Source organism: Phoxinus phoxinus, assembly GCF_949152265.1.
Source record: "Phoxinus phoxinus genome assembly, chromosome: 12".
Lineage (NCBI taxonomy): Eukaryota > Metazoa > Chordata > Actinopteri > Cypriniformes > Leuciscidae > Phoxinus > Phoxinus phoxinus.
In genome coordinates, this window is record NC_136887.1 from 5,275,041 (window position 1) to 5,302,302 (window position 27,262).

The window sequence follows — 27,262 nt, forward strand, 5'->3', positions numbered from 1 at the left end:
TATTAAAAACTTTTACTCCAACACATCTCTGATGAGTGATGCTATTACTCGTTACATTTAGCATAGCACCTAACTTTAGTCTGCAGCAGTTTATTTCTGCTACAAATAAAGCAATATCGTTTAAAGTGACTTAGATATGATATAAAGCCATTATTAAAAGAGGCTAGGACACAAATTGGTACTTGCAAATGCATCGCAAGAGCGAGCTTCACACCAAAAGCACTATCAGCATGGACAAGCTTTGAGAAATGCATTACACTACACACCAGACCGACCTTCCTAAGTTATTTAGACCGCGTTCACATTATTTGCGAATCATGTCCACATGACCTGTACCCCAGAACACAGCTCCAAGTTGGGGTGGTTTGCTAAGGCACGCTTGAGTTTTGGAAAACAGCTTTCACAGCAAACAAACCAAGCGAACTCTGACGCCAAGAGGACTCAGCTCCTCACTGTGATAGAAATATTTTATATAATGGGTATTTTCAACATTACGTGTACAGAGAAATGCAGACTAAGGATGCTCAGGTCAAAGGCCAAAAAGTGCTTAACACAGTACAACTAACAATCATATGAGTATGGAGCTAATATTATGACAAAATGATTTGAATTTGAATTGTGTAAATCTGAATTATTTGCAAGTGTAATCTAACAAAATTGAATTTTAGGTGGTAGTTTAAATAGTTCTGAATTTGAATTTTTTTAAACGAATATTGAACATTTGAAATTTAACAAATTGAAATGTTTTTATGGCTGAATTTTATAGACATGTATTTTCAAACAGTAATATTCAGTTTAAAAAAATTCAGATTCAAGTTTTCAAGATGAAGAAATTCAGAACTTCAAATTCAGTTTTCTAAAATTCAATGTCAAAAATTCAAGTTCCAAAATTCAGATCTGACAGAAAGTAGGTCACAGGTCATCCACAGGGAAGAGTAGATGATCTCAGAAAAGTCGAACAGAGCATTTTGGCCATTTGGGGACTGCGGAAGTTTTCCAGCGTGGTGGTGGTTCAAGAGGTTGCCACTCTCTGACTCTTGTCATGAATCGCCCGGAGGTCTATTACATGTACGACGCAGTCTAGACCGGACGCGAACGGTGCGACGCGACCCGTGAAATCCCCAACAGCACACGGATTCCCCATCCTATTTCTGACCTAGTCCCAGCTCTTTGCAACAGTCGCTTCAAGCACTGTGTTGCGTCGCGCCGCTCGCGTCCTGTCTGTGTAACTGAGGTCTAGTAGACAAGGTGGCGTTCTAATCAATTTTACACAAAATGTAGGCTACTTTAAAACAAACACCAGAGACCGCTTAGACAAATGTCCCACGTGCTGAGAACGCTAACCTAACATATAAACACAAAATCATTCATGTTTAAGAATCACTTATTACCTCCGGGCGATTCATGACAAGAGTGGACATTCTAAAACGCTTACGTGAAACCCGCTTAACGTGGCTCACTGTACGAAGACAGTGCTATTAAAGGACCAAACTCAGTACAAATCATATTAATAAACCATACTTTGTATAAAAAATCAGATGAGCCCAGAATACCTACGCAACGCGTTTAATTGTGCGTTAAGCATTTCCTTACCATAGAAAACCGTTATAAGAAAATGCTTAACGTGGCTCACTGTACAAAGACAAGGACCAAACTCAGTAGCCTACGCATCATAATAATAAACCATGTATAAAAAATCAGATGAGCCCAGAATATGAACGCAACGCGTTAAGCAAATTCCTTAATAGAAAACCGATATGAAAACGCTTAACGTGGCTTACTGTACGAAGACAGTGATATTAAAGGACCAAACTCAGTACAAATCATATTAATAAACCATACTTTGTATAAAAAATCAGATGAGCCCAGAATATGAACGCAACGCGTTTAATTAAGCATGTTCTAGAAAACCGTTATAAGAAAACGCTTAACGTGGCTTAATAAACCTTAAATGGTCCTTAATAAACCATAGGCCTATATGTATAAAAAATCAGGTTTAAGGTTTATTAAGCCACGTTAAGCGTTTTCTTATAACGGTTTTCTATGGTAAGAACATGCTTAATGCGTTCATATTCTGGGCTCATCTGATTTTTTATACATAGTATGGTTTATTAATATGATGTGTACGGTCCTTATATCACTGTCTTTGTACAGTGAGCCACGTTAAGCGTTTTCTTATAACGGTTTTCTATGGTAAGGAAATGCTTAACGCACAATTAAACGCGTTGCGTAGGTATTCTGGGCTCATCTGATTTTTTATACAAAGTGGTTTATTAATATGATTTGTACTGAGTTTGGTCCTTTAATATCACTGTCTTCGTACAGTGAGCCACGTTAAGCGTTTTTCACGTAAGCGTTTTAGAATGTCCCTCAGAGAGTGGCAACTGGCCAAAATGCTCTGTTCGACTTTTCTGAGATCATCTACTCTTCCCTGTGGATGACCTGTGACCTACTTTCTGTCAGATCTGAATTTTTGAACTTGAATTTTTGACATTGAATTTTAGAAAACTGAATTTGAAGTTCTGAATCTTGAAAACTTGAATCTAAATTTTTTTAAACTGAATATTACTGTTTGAAAATACATGTCTATAAAATTCAGCCATAAAAACATTTCAATTTGTTAAATTTCAAATGTTCAATATTCGTTTAAAAAAATTCAAATTCAGAACTATTTAAACTACCACCTAAAATTCAATTTTGTTAGATTACACTTGCAAATAATTCAGATTTACACAATTCAAATTCAAATCATTTTGTCATAATATTAGCTCCATATATGAGTAGCTTAGATCACCAGAACAAATCACAGTGAAGAAGACCCGAGTGACATTGATTTTTACTCAACTGTATGATTTAAATGTACATGTATCTTGCTATTCTGGAGACTCACTTGGTTGTTTTGGCCAGTGATCTCCCGGCCGTGAATAAAACTTGAAAAAACAAAGAGCAACTTGGCAGTCGTGTCAGGTATATATAAATGCTGCAACAGAACATCTATGTGTGATTGAGGTAGTGATAGAAGTATTAAAGATGCTACGCTCAAAAGACAACAACAGAAACAGCTCAAGTGTGATTGAGGTAGTGATAGTAGCCCTAAAAGAATAAAAAATAAAAAGTATTCACAAAATAAATTGTATTCTAGTGTTATTACTTTTAGTGTAATTATCTTTTAGTGTATTATAGTGTTATTACTTATAGAATAGAATAATGTCTGTTGGGGAGCATCACAATAAAGTGTTAGCAGATATTAGTCTACTAATACTCTAATGACTGCTAGTTGACAAGTTACTTGAATGTCTAAAGGAGACATTATAAATAATAAAGTGATACTGAATCTTTATTTATTTATTTATTTATTTATTTATAGAAATTGCTCATTGCTGCTGCTGAGACATGCAGACAAAAAGAACAAAGACTCTTCTGCTAATGGGAATAGTTACTGTACATTTAAGGGTGTTCACACTTGAGTTCACTAACTCTACAACCCGGCAAGCAATTTTAGCCGTCTAAACACAGCCCTGACGTCTAGGCTAATACAAGAAGAAATCTGGGCCGTCAGTGTAAATGTAATATACATCTAACCATACCTCAAGAGGCAACACACAGAACATGTCAAAGAAATGAAACCAAACACCTTGTAATCACTGTTTATCACTGTTTATTACCTTGTAATCACATCATTTGCTTAAAAAAAAAAAAATCTGTATAAAAATGTATAGGCAAGACAAGTAGTTTGTTTAGGCTTGGTTTGTAGGGAATTACAAACATGCGCACATATATTCAAACGCACATAACTATAGAATTAATTCTTGATGCGCACGTGAGCGCCATCAGTGTTTCTCACAGGTTCGTGTTTAAAGTCTGTGTAGAGAGAACAGTGTTGTCTTAGCGGCCCCTAATTTAATAATTAATGATCGTTGCGACGGAAGTGAATCAATCAAAACTAACTTTAGCTGGAAAATAACATTATTCAAGAACCGCTATAAAGCCAAAACAATCTGTTACCTTAAATTATACGATTATCTCTGTAAAGCAGCTTTGAAACAATCTACATTGTTAAAAGCGCTATATAAATGAAGATGACTTGACTTGCTTACATATCATACATATCGCAAGCTATTTTGGCAAAAACGACATGTAACCAAATTCAAGGTTATTTTAGCTAGAAGTGTGTTACTAGTCGGTCTATACCGGGTTAATCTAGACTGTGACATGACGGCTGTTGTTTGCTGGGAAGGTACAGTACAAATATTTAAATCTTACAACATTTTCAAATGCTTTTATTTTAGTTGAAATGCTGTCAACTTCAGTCCAGAAGAATGGGTGGAAACTATGTGAATGTGAATATAAATGAAGTGAACCTAGTACCCGATGCGTTCCCAAAGGCTCACAGCGCCTGCAGAGATGAGGTTCGTGAGAAGCAGCATTTACTGCTCTGAACACATGCATCACAAGCTGCACGCGTGTACATTAACACAGTGGAGTCCGCAAGCTGGAAAACACTGCCTTCATAGATGCATTACAAGGCATCAATGCACGTCCCGATCCAGTGTTAACTCCACCTCCTTCTTCCTGAGATACCTTCATCTGGTCCATTTCTGAAGTATGCATCGCTGCGTTTGAGATTATAAAAGAAAGATGGCGTCTGAAAAGTTGTGGTTGGTGGTCAGTTTGCGTATAAATGTACATCTTTCTTTTTTCATGGCATTTCTAGAGAGAAATTACTATTGTAGTAATTCAATATTTGCTAGTTATCTCCAAAGCTAGCTCTATATTGTTGTAGATCATAACCATTTTTGCCGTGTCAGAAGTCGGTCTGAAATCAGTTTCGTCTGCTTTTGCCTTAAAGGATTAGTTCACTTGTAAAAAAAAACTTTTTGTGATAATTTACTCACCCCGATGTCATCCAAGATGTCCATGTCTTTCTTTCTTCAGTCGAAAATAAATTAAGGTTTTTGATAACGTGACCTTTTCAACGTAATTGCGTATTACGTGACGTCACGAACGCGCATCACAGAACAGAGCAAGGCGAGCGTTTGTGCTTATAAAACTTAAACTTTTTTATTTATTTTTTAAATGAGCGATCGTTTTGCTAGATAAGACCCGTATTCATTGTCTGGTGTCGTTTAAAGCCCGTTGAAGCGGCACTGACACTGTCATCTGGACCTTGAACCGTTTGGGGCCCATTGACGTCCATTATATGGAGAAATGTGTTCATCAAAAACCTTCATATCTTTTCGACCGAAGAAAGAAAGACATGGACATCTTGGATGACATCGGGGTGAGTAAATTATCAGCAAAAGTTTTCTTTTAAAGTGAACTAATCCTTTAAGCTTTCACTCTGAAACAAGCAGCACAACAGACTATATGCTTCTTTAATTTATTCACTATTTGATATCGCTATTCCAGTGTTAATTGTATTAATTATGCAGCCCCATTTGTTTATTTTAATGCTACATTCAATTTAATTATCAGCTTTTCATCAACTCTCGAACCCCCTGCGGTTTGGCAAACCTTGTGTTAGGGGCTCTGCTTTTGCCATCGATTTCGGCCTTAGGCTTTTTGTGCTATAATTACAAAACATGCAAACAGAATATATGATCACAACCAGAAAGCAGAGCTAAAGCTTCACAAAAAATTGGAAATTACACAAATGTATACACTACTTTGTTAACGCAGGCATAAACAACAGTCAAAGCACATATACACATACAGAGTGTTTTCTTTTATAATTCAAATACGCTTTGGAGATTATGAGTGCAGTGCACTCCCCACGATTCCTCTGCGCTTCATCTTAAAATAGACCTGGGTTTTAATTGCTTTCAGGGTAGTGCACGCAGGGGCCATTTGAAGTTACTGCACGTTTGCTTGTGCTTTCCAGCCACAGCTGTGCGAGTCGGTGAGAGAGGTTCTGTGTGTGTGTGTGTGTGAGAGAGAGAGAGAGAGAGAGAGAGAGAGAGAGAGAGGGGGGGGGGGGGAAAGTGGAGCAACAGTCCTGGGGCCGAGGGAAGAGCGCGAGCTGTGTCCAGATAAGGAGTAATTCATGAAAGTGAGAGAGGTCTGTCTGAGAATGACCCGATCGACGGGTCCGGCTCATGGGATCGATGTGTATTGCCTGTTGCAGCTGATACCTCCCACTAATCATGGTGTGACACCGGCGGTCAATAGCGTGGCCTCCTCTGCCGCCCACCGAGACCTCTCCTCATTCACACGCAGCATTGTTTTAATCACCAGTCCTGTTAATCTCATTTCTTCCCCCTCACTCATTCTCCATCTGTCCTCCATCAAAAGCTCTCTTTCTCTCACCCCGTTTCTGAGGCATTTCTCTTTCGCTCGCTCGCTCTCTCTCTCTCTGCTTTTGTACTGGCTTTCATAAGGTGCTAATAGACTCCAGTGTGTCTGTGTTTGAGTCCAGCGCTGCTGTAATGACAGAACAACCCCGCACAGCCTCAGTTACACTTCTGCTAATGATCGGCTCATTCGGTGTTTTTGGGTTATGACTGTTTATCTCAGTGACTTATCTATGCACGTTTCTTCTTCTAATCTCATTATAACACGTGTTAGTGCTGTGCATGTTTAATTTAATGAATACTTACTAATTCAATAAATTCACTCCAGTATTAGTGAGAACAAATTACATGGAAAATTTGGTAACACTTTATGTCGATAGTCTACTTTAGACATTCTACTAAATATAAGTAACTTTGCAACTACATGTCAACTAACTGTCATTAGAGTATTACTAGACTGTCTGCTTAATATCTGCTAACACTTTATAGTCCCCCAACATACATTCTACTGACTATAAGTAACTTGGCAACTTATAAAGATCTCTTTCAATGGAAGTCTATGGAACTTGTTGCTAAGGTGCTCTAAATGGTTGCTAGGGCGTGGCTTGATAGCTTCACAATGATCCTGAGAGACTGATTGGTCAGTATGAATGATATAAACTTATAAGTCAACTTATTATCCTAACCCGAACCCTAACCTAACAGAATACTCTAATGAGAGTTAGTTGACATGAAGTTGAAAAGTTACTTATAGTCAGTAGAATGTCTAAAGTGGACTATCGAAATAAAGTGTAACCGAAAATTTAATTTTTATTCAATTACATTTGTTCCCCAAAAACTTAAAATGAATTATGTTATTTCCTTATTTTCTCAAGGAAAATTTTCAGTGAAAAACGTGGTAACAGTTTACAATAAGGTTCCATAGTTAACATTATTAATTACATTAGTTAACATGAACTAATATTGAACTGCACGTATACAGCATTTATTAATATTTGTTCATGTTAATTTCAACATTTACTAATACTTTATTAAAATCTTGTTAACATTAGTTAATGCGGTAACACTTTAGAATAATGGTCCGTCATTAATGAGTAACTATGCAGGAAGTAATGCAGGACAAATGAGTAATTCTACATTAACACTTCAGCTACTACTAACTAATATAGAAACAAGCTTAACTAATCAGTATGTAATATCAAATTTAGGACTAAGATAGTTCCTTATTAGGTAATCAATAATTACTTGATGAGATTGGCATCATTAAGAACTAATAGGTAATTACGACAAATTATAAAGAATTACTAATTAATTACTAATCACAACATTAAAGCTGCAGTCCGTCGTTTTTCCTCTTTGTCGCCATCTCTGTTAGAAATCTGCAATTGCAGTTATTCGCGGAATTATTAACTGTGCGTGGGTAGTAAATCGGCATGAAACAGCGCGGATGAACACAATGTATTGAGGCTGTCGCGTCGCTGTGGATACTGTAACGTTACTGTCATCATCAGCAATCTCAGAGTATACTTTTTGAAAGTGTCAACATTAGAATTTTCATCGGAAAATGTCATCTGAACAAGTAAGTAACATTCACTTTTGTTCTGACCAAATTCGGGGGGTGGGGGGGAAGCATTGCAGTAGGCTATATCATGCTGATTAAATCTAACGATTGCTTATATCACGTCAAAACGTGAAAAATATATTTTTTCTGTAGCCACTCTGAAGTCTGAAGTCTTTGTTTTACAACTGGTGAATCTCCAGTTGTCACTGGTGATTGTCGCTTTAAATCTCCACCATCATCCACACACGCTAGCCGGGGACTCCTTCTCTCTGTGTACAGAAGTGGCGTAATGACGCAAAGACATGCTCGAAATTCCCGCGGAAATCCACCAGTACCACTGGAATTAAAATCATTATTACAAGCTTACCGTTTTGAATCGAGGTAAGGCAAGCAGATCGTTTTGAACACTGGCTGGTTACGTTTTTTTTTTTTTAAATGTATTTTTTGATATTTTTAAACCCAAAAAAGTGCCGGACTGCAGCTTTAACTTGTCTGACACTTTAGCAATTGTCTTTAAAAAAAAATTAAAGGTCATAAAATGCATCACTAATTACTCAAGTGTTACCTAGTCATTATGCAGGAACTACTAGTGATCTGGACCATTATTTTAAAGTGAAAAAATATGTTTTTCACTTTAAAACTAGTAGATCACTAGTAGTTCCTGCATAATGACTAGGTAACACTTGAGTAATTAGTGATGCATTTTATGACTACATTCAGAGTAAAAATGATGACTGATTACGTCTCAGAGACACGATAATGTTCTTTATAATTTGTCAGTTAGTTAATAGTTATTAATGAGGCTTATCTCATTTAGCAATTATTGATTACCTAACAAGGAACTATCTCTTAAATTTGATATTACTTACTGATTAGTTAAGCTTGTTTCAATATTAGTTAATAGTAGTAGCTGAAGTGTTAATGTAGAACTACTCATTAGTCCTGCATTACTTTCTGCATATTTACTCATTAATGACGGACCATTATTCTAAAGTGTTACCGTTAATGCACTGCGAACTAACATGAACAAACAATGAACAGCTGTATTTCTATTAACTAATATTAACAAAGATTAACAAATACAGTAACAAATGTATTGTTCATGGTTAGTTAATACATTAACTAATTAACCTTATTGTAAAGTGTTACCAAAAACATTTTAGAAATTTGTTGTATGCTTAAATCTGTATAAATTAGTATAAACAAATATTTGGAATAATTTCATCACTTGATATTTTAATAGAAAAACTAGTCTTAGTCGAGGACAACATAAATGCATTTGCATCTCCGGAAAGAAATATCAGTGTGTAACGCGAAGTTGAGATGTTGTTGCCCAGAGAGAGAAAAACAATATGTGGTGTCGGAGGAAAACACTCGTCCGCATACTGGGGATTGAGTGAGAAAGTATACAAATAAACATTCAACTCTGGTCACGAATATAAAAGGAAATAAAAGAAAGAGTCGGTGGAGCGGTTATCTCTTCTCCTCACCTGTCAAATCTATTACTGACACTCTCTTCTCATTTTACCTCAAATTACCATAAATGCACAACGTGTCGTTACAAGTGCATATGGGCAGCAGTAAAATACTGTTAAAGGTTTATGTAAGTTAAGGTTTTATCGGTTCTGTGTGAATGAAATACTGCATCAGAGTATCGTCTTGTTGTCTGTCAACTGTGTATGAGAATCAACACAACATCATTGAGGTGTGAATGTGGTTATAGATTAAAGCGGCTCGATTAATCGCTAAAAGATCGCGATCTCGATTCAAACACCATGTGATCTCATTCCTAAATGACACGATTCACCTGTGAATATTAAACCTTGGATCACAGCGAACAATCGACACTGAGAGCAGTCGTCATGTAAAGGTATGAAATCGCTTCAAACAGTTTTGTTATTTCTGTCTTACAATCATTCAGATTATCACAGAAGTACTGGGATACAAGTTTATAGTTCGGATGTAAACAGTGATGTCCACTGTAGCAATCAAAATACAGCAAATCACCTTATGAAAGTAACTTGGCGCTTCAAATACGGATTATATCGATTGCATTGTTACACCAGTAGGTGGCGACGGTGACTGTTAAATAATGTATATGTTACTGAATCATTCATTCAAGAGATTTGTTCAAAAAGGATGATTCCTCCAGTAATGAAACAAGTCTTTATGAGTGAGTCATTAAATAATTTATTCAAATATTTTTAGTTGTTAACCCCTTAAGCCGCACCCCCTTTTTTAAAATAGACATGAAAATGCACATTCCAAACCTAAATGGTTGTAATTTAAGAATGCTTTGGAATATAGATGTAAGATCTTGTTTTAAAGACATTTGGCATATTTTTGTAATAAATTAATAAATAAAAGTGAAATAAATTAAGAAAGTTAAACAGAAAAAAGTTTGAGTTTATGAAAATGTACAATGTTAAAAATGTAATTATTCATATTTTATATAACATATATATTTTTTCAAAACCTGGTGGACTCTAAAAATGCAAAAAAATCAAAGCCAAAAATCTGACCAAGTTGTGTTTCAAATTGTAGGTTGATATCTCAAAAAAATAAGCGTTCAGTGAGATTTAGTTTGTGCGCAGTACCACACTTCTCCACTAGTTGACATTAGTGGCCATATAAGGGCGCCGCCATTTCCATATGTTGTTTGAGTGATCTGAACCATTATTTTTACAATTTTCATACAATTTATGAAGTAGACATCCTATTCAGAAGTATAGGATGGTTTGGCAAAAGTTTGGCAGACTTTAAAATGAATTCAACTTCTAAGAAACACAAAAGATCACGTATGTGCATTATAGCTCGCTGCTACATCACTAATGGTGCATCTATTATTTTTTTCTTAATATTTAAAACATTTTCAGACCTTTTTTTCTAAAATAATTGAATGGATGCTATCTTTTGAACTCTTGGCATGAAAACAAACGGAGGTTTCTACCATTCTTTCATGATTTTTCATGTTCATCACTATTTCAAAATAAAGGTCTGAACACGCCTTAGGAGTATGAACATATGATTGTTGTAAATTGATAAATTACGGCTCCTCTGTAATTTATTTTGAAAATCAGCCACCAAATATGTAAACTAGAGATTGTAAGCTTTCAAATGATATATAGTTTGTCAAGATTAGTTTAGGTTTAGTATAGGATATTACTGTTTTAAATATGTAATGGCTGTGTATGCCAATATAAGGGGTTAAATAATTCATTCAGATTAGTTTAACATTTTAAATAGACAGCAGCAATGAACATTTTGTCAGAACCTCTAGTAAATGACATGTTATTCTGTATAGCTGTCTGATCAGAATCATGGGATAATCTGTTTGAAACAAACCAATCGTGTTTCTATAGATGGTTAATTAGATGCGAGAATCACAACCCCCTTCAGAAAGAAGACCAATTGAAATGTAGCATACAGACATTATAATGGAAGCATCGCTGTTGGGAAGTAGTAGACATGTAGAGACATTTGTTTAAAAAAAATATGTAAATTATGAAAATATCCATACATTATGTGTATAAAAAACAGAATCTTATGCGGTTCGGCCGAATGAATCACAGAAGGGTCAGGGGTTTAGAACAAAGCCTCACCAGAATATGTGAGGAATATGAATGCATTGCATAATGTACATCTCCACCAGACAACCAACGAGGACTCCTGTGTATTTTGGGAGAATTGTACGAAGCCTCAAAATAGATGTGCAATTCTTGCAGATCAGACTCAAGGAGGAGGAGACGTCCGTGGGACTGTGGTGTAGTACGCAAAAGCATGAATCATATTTTTAATGTAACTAGCGCAAGAGGGAATTGCAAGTTGCAAACAAATAAGGGCATTCAGCTGTGAAGCAGGGAAGGATTGAAAAGCTCAAGCCTGTGCTGAAGCGTGACTCTCAGACAGATGGGGCGACAGACTCTCAGTTTAAACTATGGAGAGCTCAGGCGTATGGAGCAGTTAAAGCTGTGACAGACAAACCAATGGAGGTACACAGACACAATCCACCCCAACATGAACACAGCACACACACACCTGACATCAAACATATCTGGATCGGATCTGGGTTCTCTTTAGTTTGCAGTGTGTTCACCTAACATGGAAAATGAAGTATATTACATCAGAAGGAATGCATTAAGCACAAACGTATTGTCATTTCACAAATTATAAAAGCACTGCGATATGATTTCCATTATTTTGCAAGATAAAAACAAGGTAGTCTATTGTGTTTCTCTGGAAACATTCCAGGAGAGATGTGAGGACGGGTTTAGGGAGAGAAAAAAGAGAAGTGGTGGAATAATTAAAGTGATATTGTTCATTAAATCATGTGACCAGATCTCTAATTACAACGTTAGAAAATTTGTCAAAGTTATAATGGTTATTTGTTGCACAACGCCTGTATTGCACATTACTTATACAGTTATGTTGCAAGCGGATAACTCGTGCCGAACACATTGGCATTTACGCCAGCACAAGTGATATGATGTGTGTGTGTGTGTGTGAACTTCAGTGACATTAAAATGACAATTAAAATCCACAAAAACCTCGAGCCCTTGGTTGAAAAATTATCATAATAAAATATGGCAATTGTTGGTGCAAGAAACCTTGAACAACATTGTAAATGGACTTTAAAAAAATTTGAATCATACGGTCCATAATTAGGCCCCTGATGGATAAATTATTCCAAAAGAGCTCTTTAGTTTCCGCCCACTACCATGAAGCGCCGGCAAGGACTCCCTATGGTCTCAAACTACTAAAATATTTGTAAACAGGGTTTGAAATTAACACCCGCCATCCCGCCAAATGCGGGTAAAAATAAACTGTGGCGGGTAACACTGTCAAATCTCCAGCCGATTTGGCGTGTTACTTCGTGTAAGCCCTTCGAAGTTCGTGTAAGCCAAATCTGCGCAATGGGAAATTAGCGCAAATACTCAACTCGTGAGTCATCGTGATATTAAATACACGTGAAACTTGAGAAATTTGAATATTGTGCAAAAGTATTGTGCACTTTTCTTATATATATATATTTATATTATTGTTTCCATATATATTTATTTATAATATATACGGAAACAATAATATAAATATATATGAGAAAAGTGTAAAAGTGAATTTCAAACCCTGTTTGTAAATATATGCTATTGTGACAGAGTTAAGAGAGCAAGAGCTGCGGTCTAGGTTAGCACGACTGCCACCCACACCGGAGAACCGGTTCGAATCCCGCTCGGAGCGGGATTATATATATATATATAAGTATATATGAAGAGTTCAGATGCAAAAGACGCTAAACGTCACCTCCGTCAATAATGAGTGAATGCTCTTCGCATTTGATACGTTACACTTCAAATCCGCTAAATCCCAGCGTCAGCCCATTCAGAAATACAGATTCGTTGGCAAAGACGCCACTTCCCATTATTAGCAAAAGCCTCTAAGTCCACAGAAGAACCAGTCTGAACATGAATGATGACGTGCGTATATATTTCAATTGCCGAGCTGCAAGTTTCTATCAGGTTTTGTCTACCGTTAGTGGCAATGACAGGATTTTGCGAGAAGCAAGTAAACACAACAGTTCCTTGTGCTGCTGTAAAACTGACAGAAATGCATGTGGAAGTCACTTGCACCGAAGCTCCCTCTACTGTGTGGATCCATTTCTTCAGTGTGGCACGTTGAATTCTGCTTTCATCATTTGCAATGTTTCCAGTTGCATCTTTAGTGATGTTGCAACTGTTTATTATGTCTTGTTGTCCAAAGAGGTGGACTTAGAGGTTTTTGCAAAAAAAAAAAAAAAAAGCACACATGGAGTTAGCCGGTTTTGCCGCAAAAGACAGTCAAATTTGTTAAATGCCATGTCGATACGATGGGAAATATCTGCCATATAGATATTTTTAATATTATCTCATAATTTGGCAGCAGGAATATTAGCTTGCTGTAACTTTATGACCTGAAGCATGGATATATTACACTGTTACACATGCGGTTTCTTTCTCAAATGTTTACGTTCACTCCTCGCCAAGACATTGTTGACATTTTGACATTATTTTGTGTGTATTTGACTATTTAAGCGCAATAAGCAGCAAAAAATAACTAAATTTAGTACTGAGAGGCGGCTTTATGTGCATGAATGAGTAAAATTATGCTCAACATGCACAATCCCACTGCGAGTCAATCCCTGTAACAGCAACAATATTACTCTGGAGCAAATGAATGGAGTGAGTGAGGAGAGGCGGGTTTGTGTGTCACTCGCTGTCAGAGAGAGAGAGAGAGAGAGAGAGAGAGAGAGAGATAGAGCGAGAGAGAGAGAGAGAGAAAGAGAGAGAGAAAGAGAGAGAGAGAGAGAGAGTGAGCGAGAGAGAGAGAGAGAGAAAGAGAGAGAGCGCGAGAGAGAGAGAGAGAGAGAGAGAGAGAGAGAGAGAGAGAGAGAGAGAGAGAGAGAGAGAGACGCTGGTCTATATATTCTGCAGAAATGGTTATTGGAAGTGTTTCTGATCAATATGTATCGAAAAATAGATTGTTTTACAACACTACATTGCACTTAGCTTATTGTAATTGACTTAGTTTATAATATTTATATACATATTAATATTTACTTATTTTCTGTATATTTATAAAGACTGTAGAGTATGAAGGTCTATCCCACACAATGCGGATATTTGAAAAATAGCTCAGATTCACACTTACACACAAACACTCACATCACATGTCAAACACTTCTTCAGGCGGATCTGCGCCCACTTACGCTCTGTGCAAATGCAATGAAATACCTTTGGGCAATTACTGTGATATGTGCCCTCTCTCGCTGCTCTCTCACTCTCTCTCGCCCTCCATCTTCCTCCTCAGCAATCCTCCTCTTCTCTGACTGTTCTTCCTCATTAGGCGCCACATGCAGAGCATGCAGCATGCGTAACATTCCCTCCGTCGCTACTGAGAAAAGCAACATGTTTCTGTGTTTCTAGGAAATAACAGACGCTCAAACATCCCCTGAACGTCATGCAAAACAGCTGTCAAGCTCCCCCTCGAAGCACAGGCTAAAAATAGAAAAAGCATCACTTCACTTTACTTTACAGTGATGTCTGGAAAGGCAGTGCCAGGTAAATGTTTGACTTGAGGGCGCAAACATCCCCCACCCCCCCTCGCTGTTACCATGGCGTCCATCTGGGGCACAAACGGATCCATCCCAGCCCACTTACCGGACCCCAGCTCCTGCGATAACAAGCCCTGCAGGAGGACCGTGCACATGCTCTGGCTAATGCGAGCAGACACTCTCGGTAAACACGCAACTGGAAATAGCCCCTCTGTTTTCACTCATTCACACACATTAAAGATTGAAAGTGAACCGCAAAGATGGGATTGGTACCTCCATCTCTGCTCCTCTCAGGGAGATTACCTGCTGTAAGAAGAGATGTGTGTGTGTGTGTGTGTGTGTCTGTCAGATAGCCACTGAAATCTCCTCGCCACCCTCTCGTGATGCGGTCGCTCTCGGTTCACACTGATTTTGCACTTTAGATCATTATGAAGCAATATTCACCCATATGTTTAAGAGTGCAATGCTTTATAGTGATAGATAATTTCAAGCAATTGAAAAATGAATCATCGGTGTTGGAGGACCACAGTTATTGACCGTAACGGCGAAGGTTCATTAGCGCTTCTCTGATGCCGTGTTTTGACTGTCGGTGTGTGTGAACAGGTCAGTGTGTGGACGCTAGCTGCTCTTTTGATGAACCAAAATCATTCTGTCTATTGTATTTTCAATTGATGCGTGGACAAAACTTCACTAAACATTATTTGTAGCGCTCCTTCCATCCAATAATCACAATATGCTTTGTGCTTTGTTCCTAATAATATGAAACAAAGCCTCAGCTTTTAAATTCTGTCAATTTTAAATCAAAATGTTGGTGCTATTTAAGGTGGCGCGGCAGATAGCTCATTTCTTCCGCTTTACTACGATATACAGCACCAAATAAACATGAATGAAATATATATTTTTAGAAAAGAGATCCACTTCTTCCAGTCCAAAAAAAGTACAAAAGCACTAGAATACTAATACACTACAAACATTAAAAATGACACTAACTTTAGAGAGGAGCATTTTGATAAATATATGCACTATATTACATATTCATTATATTTTTACTTAACCTGTAGTCCTCATTATTTAATCTATTTTTTGAATACATCTGTAATACATAATATGTTACAGGCAGTGTTTAAATGTTAATATTTCAACAACGAATTGGAGTAAAAACATCATTCAACATATCATATAAAAACTGCCTAATGTCAGGCTACAGTTTAAATGAAAGTCATAAGCCATAATAAGTTAAATAAGCCATAATCATCAAAATTATAACAAATAAAGGCTCGAAATATCTCACTTTGCATGTAATGAGTCTATATAATATATTAGTTTCACCTTTTAAGTTGAATTGCTGAAATAAATGAACTTTTGCACCATATTCAAATTTTCCGAGTTTCACCTGTACTATAATTATGCTAAAATATCCAGAAAATAATTCAGCTATGTTGGAAATAGCATACATTCTACATGTACAATGTTATATTATGTATATTGTGCACAGCATAATGAATCTCTGTATGAATATAATATTTGGAAGATCTTCTGTACATTTGACAATACTAGAGTATACAAAAGCAGAGCATATTAGATTGGACTGCCAAGTGTTCATTTGTAATTCATCTATATAATAAAGTATATAAATAATAATAATAATAATAAAGAATGGTAACAGATAATGGGTGCTTTCACATCTGTAGTTCAGTTCATTTGGTCCTGATGATATGTGTAGCATTCTTCAGGCGTTTTGGTTCCTTTTCACACACACTGATTTCTTTGGTCCGAATCAGTTTATGAAATGAACCAAACTGCAGTCATGTGACAACATCCACATCACTCGTTGGCCAGATGTGTTTTGAACGTATTTCCATAACTGCACTTTGATTGGTCAGAATTAAAGTGCGGGAAAATTCCATCAGAACTCTTGGAAGTAAACAAAGAGGAGGAAAATCCGGCAGACAACACGCCACTTTTTACTATGGAGAAACAACTTTGTGGGCTGATTGTATCCCTAGTCATAGTTTATTATACAGTTTATCTACGCCACTTTAGGCAAACAATAACATTTGAGAATACAAATTATGTTTTAATGCGCTGCACGCGGCGAAGGCGCATCGCGAGTCACTTCAGGAGGAGGGGCGCATTGATGTTGCTAAACAGTGACATAATGCACAGACTACGGCAGCTGGTTTAGTCCAAAAATGTGCAGTTCTTTGGCAGTTGGGTCTGTTCGAGGTCGGATCACGTTCTCACCACAAACCAGCCGCTCCAGAGTTTGTTTGAAAGCGTACCGGGACCACCTCGCGCTTTTGGTGCGCACCCGAGTGCGACTGCTGCATTCACACCGGCCCAAACCAACCGCACCAAAGAGGACAACGAACTCTCGTGCGATTCAACCCAGCTAAACCAGGCAGGTGTGAAAGCACCCTAAGCATTACAGACCACTAGCAGACCATTGTTTGAAAAATGTTTTCTGTTAAATACTGCTTAACAAAATACTTTTTCACATGCTACTTAAAAGAAACTGTAGCATGTACTGTATATACACCGCATACAGTGGACAGGCACTTCTTTCTGAACACAGCCATGTTATTTGGAAACCAATACATTAGTGAGTGAAAGAGAATTATAGCATACTAATGCAACATAATTGCATTTCTATTGCAGATAAATGAGTAAAAACAGTGTTAGAAATCCTGACAAGAAGTCACAGTTCAGATCACATGCATATACTATTCCCATCCATTTTACTCTTCTAGTGCAGTCTATGTTAGAAATATAAAATGGAGTGCAATACAATTATTTTCCTTTGCCAGAGACTGTGGCAGTTCACTGAAGGAAATGCTATTTGAATTCTTTCCGGCGAGTCACAGTCCTGTGAGCCAGCTCTTGACAGGCCAAGGCTGCTTGTGGGCTGGAAAAAAATGCCCCAAATGCCAAAATTGATTTTGCATTCCTCTCAGCGCACACACTTGGGCGTCTCAATGTCTTTGGTGAGTCACGGTATTTCATTATAGGACACTCCAGGCCATAACCAAAGTTGTTTTGTACTCGTTTCCAGTTATTGCTACAGATCGTCTGCCTTTGATCAAATGCATCAATGGCATTATTCTTGACAAATGGCACAGATACGGTGTGGCGGTATGGTCAAAAACTGTATTAGGAACTGCTGACACCGTTTTACCAATTATTATTAATATTACCTGTCATCACGACGCCTCAGGCCCCTGACAAACAGAGCCATATGTAGTCTTTCTGCAAGGCATATGGCACAGGGACTCAAATCTGACGGCCTCTGAGGAACTGTGACCCCCTGACTCGCAGCATCGAGTCCAGCAGAGAGTGGAAACTTGGCCCCGGTGCCTCGGAGCCAGACCCCCATGCATCAGAACGACAACGCAATCTGGGAAGAGTCAAAAGAGGGCTGAATTCTGAGACAACATTGCTGCTATTTTGTACCATATGTCTAAGCGCTTGTCTTGTAATTTTCACTGAAAAGTAGAATTATTTGTTTTAGAGATACTAGAGATATTTTAGAAAATACCAGAGTAAAAAAAAAAAAAAAAAGTAGCCAAAACAGCAAAAAAGAAAAAAAGAAAAAAAGAAGACAATTCATTTAAAAAACAATTTCTCCCAGTTTATATAATTTTAGGGTCATTCTGACAGCTCCATCACGCAGTGAGTTGTTCGTCCTGTATGAAATGCAAGATGACCCATGTAGGTCTGGGGCGGGTGTGTTCATTTCATAAAATCATTTTAATTACATTATCATTGACAAGACCTTTGTCTCAAAATATATTCAATAAATGTATTGATTATCATTTGCTGCATAAATCTACAACATTTTAAAACATAAAATATTAGATCAAATGCCCAGAATCAACTTCGCGCTGCAGCCTGCGATCGTGTCGAGGAATTTCCGAATTTCCACGTGTGTCGAATTTCCACGTGTGTCTTGAAAAGAGGATATTAAGAAATGTACTTGTGGTTTAAAAGAGAATAAATGAGAATGTCTTTTACCCCGGTGCTAGCTAATATATATATATATGGCCAGTGCCACAGTAGTTTTTAGTTGTTGAGCTTTAAAATCCTTAATTAAATTCAACCGTACAAAAGTGCAACAGATTTCACTTACCGGTAGTATTAAAAGTCCCATCTGGATAATAAATAAATTAACCATAAATCAAGTCTTTCTCTGTAATTTACTGATAAACAGTGTGTGCACAGCTGTGCTGGGGCTCTTGTAAAGGTCCTAATTATTTCACTGAGTGTTTAAAAATCGACCAGAATTAAGCAATTTTAATGTCAAGAGTTTTTACATATTGAAGACAGTGTTAGTGGTGGTTGTCACTCACTGCAGAAATGCTAGGGTGTTTGTGAAGCTGGGGATACGCAGTTGCTTAGGTGTTTTTAGCACACTGATATGTTTGCTATAGTTTTGCGTTATTGCTTAAGCTTTGCTACGTCGTTACTTAATTTGACCCATTTCAATAGCCTATTTTTAAGCCTGACCAATAATCTGAAGTCCTTTCTTTAATGTAAGTCTAAGGAATTGTAACATCTGTTTTATCATCCACATGGTGAGAAACGATCAAATGATCATGATCTGATCATCTGATTTAATGTCCTTTCATTTCCATGGCATAATCATGCAAATGTTCAAATACCTAACTCCGAGTATGAAGAACTAAATCTGTAAATGCTTTGTGTAAATGTGTTTCCTCTTTAATCTAAAAGTGTATGCATTATTTTTTCCTTTTTTCAAATATCAAGGTATTCTGGCATATCCACTGAGCGAGAGAAACAAGAGGAATGTTCAGCTGTAAACTCCCCTGAAGTGTTCACATGTCAAACTCTTACATTTTGCAGCAGTTTTAGCAGTCAAGCCGGCGCCAGAAATAACTTCCCCAGATTCCCGGGCTCGCAGAGAGCCACTATAGCGCCTGGGCTTCTATATGCAATACACTGACTGTCTGAATAAAATAAGGCTATAAATCAAACATGTAACAAGGACCAAATGCCCTCCGGCGGAAATGCTTTTACACATTATATACATGAAGCTCATGGGCTAATAATGCGTGCAAAGGTCTCTCAGGCCATTAGCTCATCTGATTTCCATGATAGGGCACTCAGTGGTCTCTCTGAGTATTTCCTTTTGCCTGATCTGTCCATCTAGAATAGAAAGGTATGCTTTTTTCCCAAATCAAATGGTGTGAATGAATGTGTTAAGTGTGAACTGCCATGCTGAATGCATCTGTAATTAAAACAAATTCAATAGATGTCATCAATCAAGCATGTTTTCTGATGACACACACTTCAAGATCCGTCAAAGTATTTGGACGTAATTAGAGTGATGGTAATCACGGACTATATTGATGTTTAAAGAGCCCTAAATTACAGATTACAGACTTAGAGAGTTAGTCTGCAGAGGAATCTAGTGTGCCGACTGCTTGTCAAATGTTCATTTTAATTTATTTATTTTGCGCCAGAAAGCAAATGTACTGTGACAGCTTTGCTACCTCCGGATATTATGTCACATTTGGAGTGTTATGCAGTCTGTGTGTTCGGGCCACAGCTGTAGCAACTGGCCAAATAAAAAAAAATAAAAAAAATACATTTCCAATGCTACTCTCGGATTCTTGGAATTCAGTGCGTTTTGTTTTTGTGTGTTTGATCTCTGCAGGGAAATTGCAGTAAAACTTCAGGTTGTCAGGAGGACTTCAGGAACATGTTGGGAAATTGATGCAAACAACGGCTCCATTATCAAAGCGGGGATCGAGGGAGAGGGAGTGACGAATCCGTTCACAGTTTGCATCCACATTAAAGCAGATATCAGTGCTTGCTTGCGTAGCAGCAGAAGAACAGTTTCTTGCTGCTGGCGGTGTTGCCTTTGTTCTGTAAAATCTGTATAATGGTTCATCATTCACAAGCCCATAACAACCAAATCTACTGTAATGACCATCTGTCTGTCTGTCCGTCCACACAGAGAAGACTAAATTGGTTCGTCATTACGTCGAACACATCTGCGGCCGGGCAACATGAAGGTGTGGGCAGGTGTGCTTCCTCTATGAAAATCCAAACATCCAACTTCCCATGAGGCTGATGGAAGAAAAAAAAACACACAATTCCCTTACATCCGCAGAGAAGCGGCGGAACAGAGTTACTGATTATCAGCTTCATTATGCAAGAACCTAATTGCCTTTCAGAGGTCCACTTGACCTCGTGACATTTCTGCCCAAACAGTTTTTTTTCCCCGGTCTCCAGCTAAACAGCTTCATATGCCGCTGATGAAGTGTTGCGGAGATCATGCATTCTGAGCAGCCTCGTTCCGTGCCCCCTTCGCTCAGTTTACATCGGGACTTTATCGGTTTTGACACAGAGAAATGGACTTGCAGTGGCTCTCATCAAATTATAGAGGTGCGTTCTGAACGCTCCAGTGAATCCACACTCTGGACTAAACTGAAAAACAACAGCTTTGACCTTCTCGCCGAGCCCGAGCAAGTGTTGTTTCTGGTCAGAGCCTATTATCTTTGGGTCTGAGCAAGCGAGTGACCTAATACATAAAAGAAGGCAATCGATAGTGGGGCATGTAGAGGAAAGATGACAAAACTCTCAGAGGTGAGGTCAATAGGATGTTCCCTCTGCTTCCCATCGTGGTCAAGGTGAGATAATTTTGGTTGTCCGAGGAGAGGATCGTGGCTCTGCAATGCTGTTTAATAGACACCGATGGGAGAGGAAGAACTGCATAGCTGTGCTGTTCCCCATCAAGACCCTGCTATCTAATGAGGAATCTATTAGCAGACGGGGGAGTGTGTTGGCAGTATGGCATACAAAGACCACTGGGTAACAATGCTGCCAGTTAGCAAACAGATGTTCTTTCCGTACCGGAGCTGGTTGCGGCTAATAAAGCTTTTACACGTTTGTTGGAGTCCGGGGACCTTCCAGAGAACAATCACGTCTAAGTGAAACTGGGACTTTGTATGTGTAAGTTGCATCACTAATTTCTGATCGGAAAAAGGAGAAATTCAGACTAAAGCATATTAACATAGATATTAACATTCACAAAGTCATATGGCGTGCCCACAATCCGCCCGGAGCCCGCTCCCTGACCGTCTGATGTATATTGCAAGCAGAACTGGCAAGAGCTGCTACACAACTTTCGGGAGTTTTTGGGTGCCTTGTGGCTGCCATGAGCACTTCATTTGAGAACCTAATTTGCTAGGTTGGTGTCATCCAATCCTTGTTTGAGGCACTTGGTAACAAATTCAAATTAGCTAAACTACAGTGAAGCTACCCATATGAAAAATGTAGTTATGCTTCAAGTCACTAAAAAAGTAGAAGCTACTTAATTTGTTATAAAAATATAAGGAGCACCATTAAAAACTAAATATAAGGAGCAACATTAAAACTAAAGGTTCCAAAATGGTGTTTTGGCAGTAATGCATGAATGAAGCATCATTCATATTCCCCAAAGAAACTTTCAGTGAACAGTTCTAAAAAGAATACATTTTTTTTTCATAGTGTGGATAATATTTTAATAATCTAAAATACCTTTTCCAAAAAAAAAAATTTGGAGAAAATAATGGTTCCATTAATGTTTAAGGTTCTTCATAGAACCATCAATGCCAATAAAGAATCTTTATATTCAGTCTATCCATCCATCCATCTATATTTGGATCAATCTGTCTGTCCGTCCGTCCATCCATATAACCTTTTCCAATAAAGAATATTTTGTAGAAAAGAATGGTTCAATGAATGTTTAAGGTTCTTCATGGAACCATCAATGGCAATAAATAATATGTATATTTAAAGGTACAATATGTAAGAATTTTTAATATAAATATAAAAGATTTAAAATTTCAGAGAAATTCTAATTTTAAATAGTTGGCCGTCCCGGAATCCCTGTTCACTTGTCGCCTGTCAATGCCGTAATATCCCTGGTTTCCGCTCGTTCTGCCATAGTAACCATGGCGACAGATGTGGACAACTGCGTAGTGCGTAACGTCTAGCTGCACGCTGTTGTTGTTTCGTTTAAACATTATGGATCATGGCAAGCAGACTTTGGGACAAAGGAGAACTAAAAGGAGGATCAATATCAGCGTGGCGTTTTCGAGATGCCGAGAGCTAGCGTCCTTGACAAACTTCGACATGATGAGACGCCGCTCTTACATGTACTTTATTAGACAGCTGAGCAAATGTACATAAAATTAATCAATGTTATATAGTTCAACATGATGAAATGCTAGAATATAATCTGTATGTTATTCTAATGTGGATCTAGCTTACTGCTAGTCTCATACAGACAAACTAACACAGAATAACATTTTAACTTTCAACACACTCAAATGCAGTTTAGTGTGATAGTGTAGAGCGAGGGAAACAGCGCTGCGTTGCGTACAGATATGCGTTAATATCTGTAACCTGTGTGAGTATTAATACAGCACTTGCGGATAGTCCGGTATAATGAAATGTCCTTATTCCTTTATATCCGCGGGATTCGCGTGTGGCGCTGATATCTGTCTATTATTAGCAATCGCGCCCTACTTCATACCACAGTTATGATAAAAAGGACAAGTTCCATAATTCCGCCTGAAATTTTGCGTCATCAACGTACACCTTTGTTATTGTAAGAGGTTAGCGACCCCTAGCGGCAAAAAAAATTACATCTTTAAGTATCTTTAAGAGTCTATCCATCCATCCATCTCATTGAACCAGTTTGGATCCATCCATCCATCCATCTTAAGAATATTTTCCAATATAAATAATCTTTTGTAGAAAAGAATGGTTCCATGAATGTTTAATGTTCTTCATGGAAACAGAAATGCCAATAAATAATCTTTATATCTCCTTGAACCAATTTGAATCCACCCATCCATCCATCAATCCATCCATTTCCTTGAACTAGTTTGGATCCATCCATCTCCTTGACCCAGTTTGGATCCATCCATCCATCCATCCATCCATCCATCCATCCATCCATCCGTCTATCCGTCCATCCGTCCATCCGTCCATCCTTCCATTCATCTTCTTGAACCAGTTTGGATCCATCCATCCATCAATCCATCCATTTCCTTGAACTAGTTTGGACCCATCCATCTCCTTGACCCAGTTTGGATCCATCCATCCATCCATCCATCCATCCGTCTATCCGTCCATCCGTCCATCCTTCCATTCATCTTCTTGAACCAGTTTGGATCCATCCATCCATCAATCCATCCATTTCCTTGAACTAGTTTGGATCCATCCATCTCCTTGACCCAGTTTGGATCCATCCATCCATCCATCCATCCATCCATCCATCCATCCATCCATCCGTCTATCCATCCATCCATCCATCCATCCGTCCGTCCATCCGTCCATCCTTCCATTCATCTTCTTGAACCAGTTTGGATCCATCCATCCATCAATCCATCCATTTCCTTGAACTAGTTTGGATTCATCCATCTCTTTGAACCAGTTTGAATCCATCCATCCATCCATCCATCCATCCATCCATCCATCCATCCATCAATCCATCCATTTCCTTGAACTAGTTTGGATTCATCCATCTCCTTGACCCAGTTTGGATCCATCCATCCATCCATCCATCCGCCCGCCCGTCCATCCTTCCATCCATCTTCTTGAACCAGTTTGGATCCATCCATCCATCCATCCATCCACCAATCTTCTTGAACCAGTTTGGATCCATTTATCCATCTATCCATCCAGAATTTCAGAAAGACATTTTGACAGACAAAAATGAATTTAAAAAATCCCATAAAAACATAAACTGTGACTGCTTTATTTAACCCCTCCAGTTCTACTCACTTCAACGCTCCAAGCCGGATTCGACCAGGCGATTCAGGCATGAGAGACGGGCGCACTAACAAGGACACTGAAGACTGCAGCATCTAACATCAGTCGCTAGTCGCCTCTTGAGGCCAGAGGAGTGACTTTCACCTCCCTCACATTTACATGATGTCCAGACAGCTTATTCCTGTCTAAATGGGCGGTTCTTTTCCAGAATAAGGTGGAACGTGGACCTTTTATGCTGATCTGAGACTAGCAATCACATAACTCCAAGGAACAATAAAGTCTGGTAAAGATTATGTAAGCACATTTATCTCAGAGCAGTTTGACAGACTGTGATGAAGCATGCCCCTATATTTTACATTGTTTGCCACAAAAAAAACACCAGCACAAAATGGAAGAGAAAGAACAAATTTAGTTTTAGCAAATGTCATCCACTTTCGTCTCTGTCGCATTATTTAGTCTGAAAGGTTGTCGCTAAGCCTACTGCACTGAAACAATCCATATATTTAAATGAAACCGTTTGCGTTCTCTGGAAATCTAAATCTCTGCAACTCTGCAGGAGTGAAGGTTAAAGATTTCCGTTTTTCTCTCCCCAAACAACCTGAGTGCTAGTTTTTTTTTTTTTTTTTTTTTTTTTTTACAGATTTCACTCTTTAACATGAATATTCCTCCCATTTGGGATTTAACCATGCTCTGGCAGTGCATTTCTCATCCCGTTTTACAGATAAGGCAGTCGTGTCAGGCTGAGTGATGCCGGCACGCCATGAAAGCAACTGTCCGTCGCTGTGCACTCCAGTGGCAGTGTTCCTCAGCGCCTAATGCTCCAGATGGTACACGCTCCCCATGTCACTGCATATGAGAGCTTCTCTCCGAGCCACATTTTAGAGTACCATGTGCACCAAACACACCCACAGCTCAATAAATTGGATTGGTTTTGATTTGGCTAGAGCGGAAGGAAAAACTCTCTGCTGTCCTTGATTTTCCTTTTCTCCATCTCTAATTATTTTCGTCAGGCTGCAAGATGTTCAGGGGAAACAAGCTGCTTATCATGCGGACGAATATTTTGAAATCAAAGGGAATGACAGAAAGAGCAGACAATGGTCTTTCTTGTGCAGGTGAGAGCCCTGGAGGGCTCTTGAGAGAGATGGGCTGATAGAAACACGGATGGGTAATTTCAACAGCACTAGTTGGAGAGCAGGCCAAACAACACAGTCTGACGTGAATTTAATTTCAACAACACAATATGATTAAGGCTATTGTTGAGTTACACAATGCATTGCTATAAAAAAGTACTGCAGAAGGAAAACTTTCAACTTTAAAGGATACCAATCTTCTGGAAATTTCGGTACAACTAATTTGCAACTATTCAGCACATTACAAAAGTTCAGGCAAAGCAATGTTAGTGGTTCGGGGAGTAAAATGCATGATTTGAATATGAAAAATGAATTTCCATTATCTGGAATATTTTGCAGATTTATGTGGAAATGCATTTGAAATTGGTACCCTACCCCAAGACACCGTGAAAGCAATACAAAGAGAAGGGAAAGAAGCTTGATACATATATGCAATGTTTGTAATGGGATAGGCCTCTTGGTATTTAAAGCACTATGCAATTTGCAACATTTCAAACAGTAGTTTCACATAGATATCATAATAGTGAATATTTAATTCATTGAGCTATCATTGCAGATATGCATGAAAAGTCATGAAACTTATGACGTTCCAGGAAATCCCTTATATGGACAAATGCATCCAGATATCACTGTATAAACGTTTTGACTGATCACAATAAATATATGGTTTATCTGTGTTCTCCTTGACATCTCAGGTGCTTTCATAAGAAACAAGTATATTTATAATGCAATGCTAATCGACATAGCCTTTATCACCCTATATAATCAAATTGTCCTATAATAATGCAGCTTTTTTTTTTTACTAACTACTATATTTTAAAAAGTGAAATAAAGCAGTGGGTTAATGCAACAATAAACATTTCAAAGAGTAGTAAAACTACACTGTCATCACATGACCTCTGCATCGCATGTGAGTGGTATTCAGCTATATCACTTTGGAAAGAAATATGCTTATTTAGCATTTTTTTAATAGATTTTTTATGAAAACAACTTTCTGCAGTCTGATAAGTGAAAAGAAGTGATGTTAAAAATCACGGCTGACATAACTTCCAATTTATTTGTCACTAGGGTCATTGTGGGATGCATTACCCAGCGCAGTATGCTCTGCTTGTGTGCTTCACATTTTGGCGAATGTAGTAGGCCATCCAGGTTTTCCAAGCATACAGAAATGGTGCATAATATGCACATCACACATCCTAGCAGTTGCTAACAGCAAACGGTCAGCGCTGCAGAGAAACTCTCAGATATTGAATAGTGATGTGATTTGAATAACTGGCCGGATCTGCAGAGAGTTTCCATCGCTAACTGCATGTACCTCGGCTGTTAATGAAGTCTTAAATAAGCAAAGCATTATGTGAGCAGCATTCGCAAGGTGCAGGAGAGGTGTTAAGCTCGCACCAAAGACCTGGAG

General features: G+C 38.1%; 1 protein-coding gene across 1 annotated transcript in view; it reads right to left on the reverse strand.

The window, feature by feature from the left end:
• nlgn3a (neuroligin 3a) overlaps positions 1-27,262 on the reverse strand; it is a gene marked incomplete at its 5' end in the record, with an annotated part of 80,912 nt that overhangs the window by 52,190 nt on the left and 1,460 nt on the right. Inside the window, one exon of the mRNA XM_079631028.1 lies at positions 18,217-18,329. Coding sequence (XP_079487154.1) covers positions 18,217-18,329 — 113 coding nt within the window. The remainder of the gene's footprint in view (positions 1-18,216; positions 18,330-27,262) is intronic.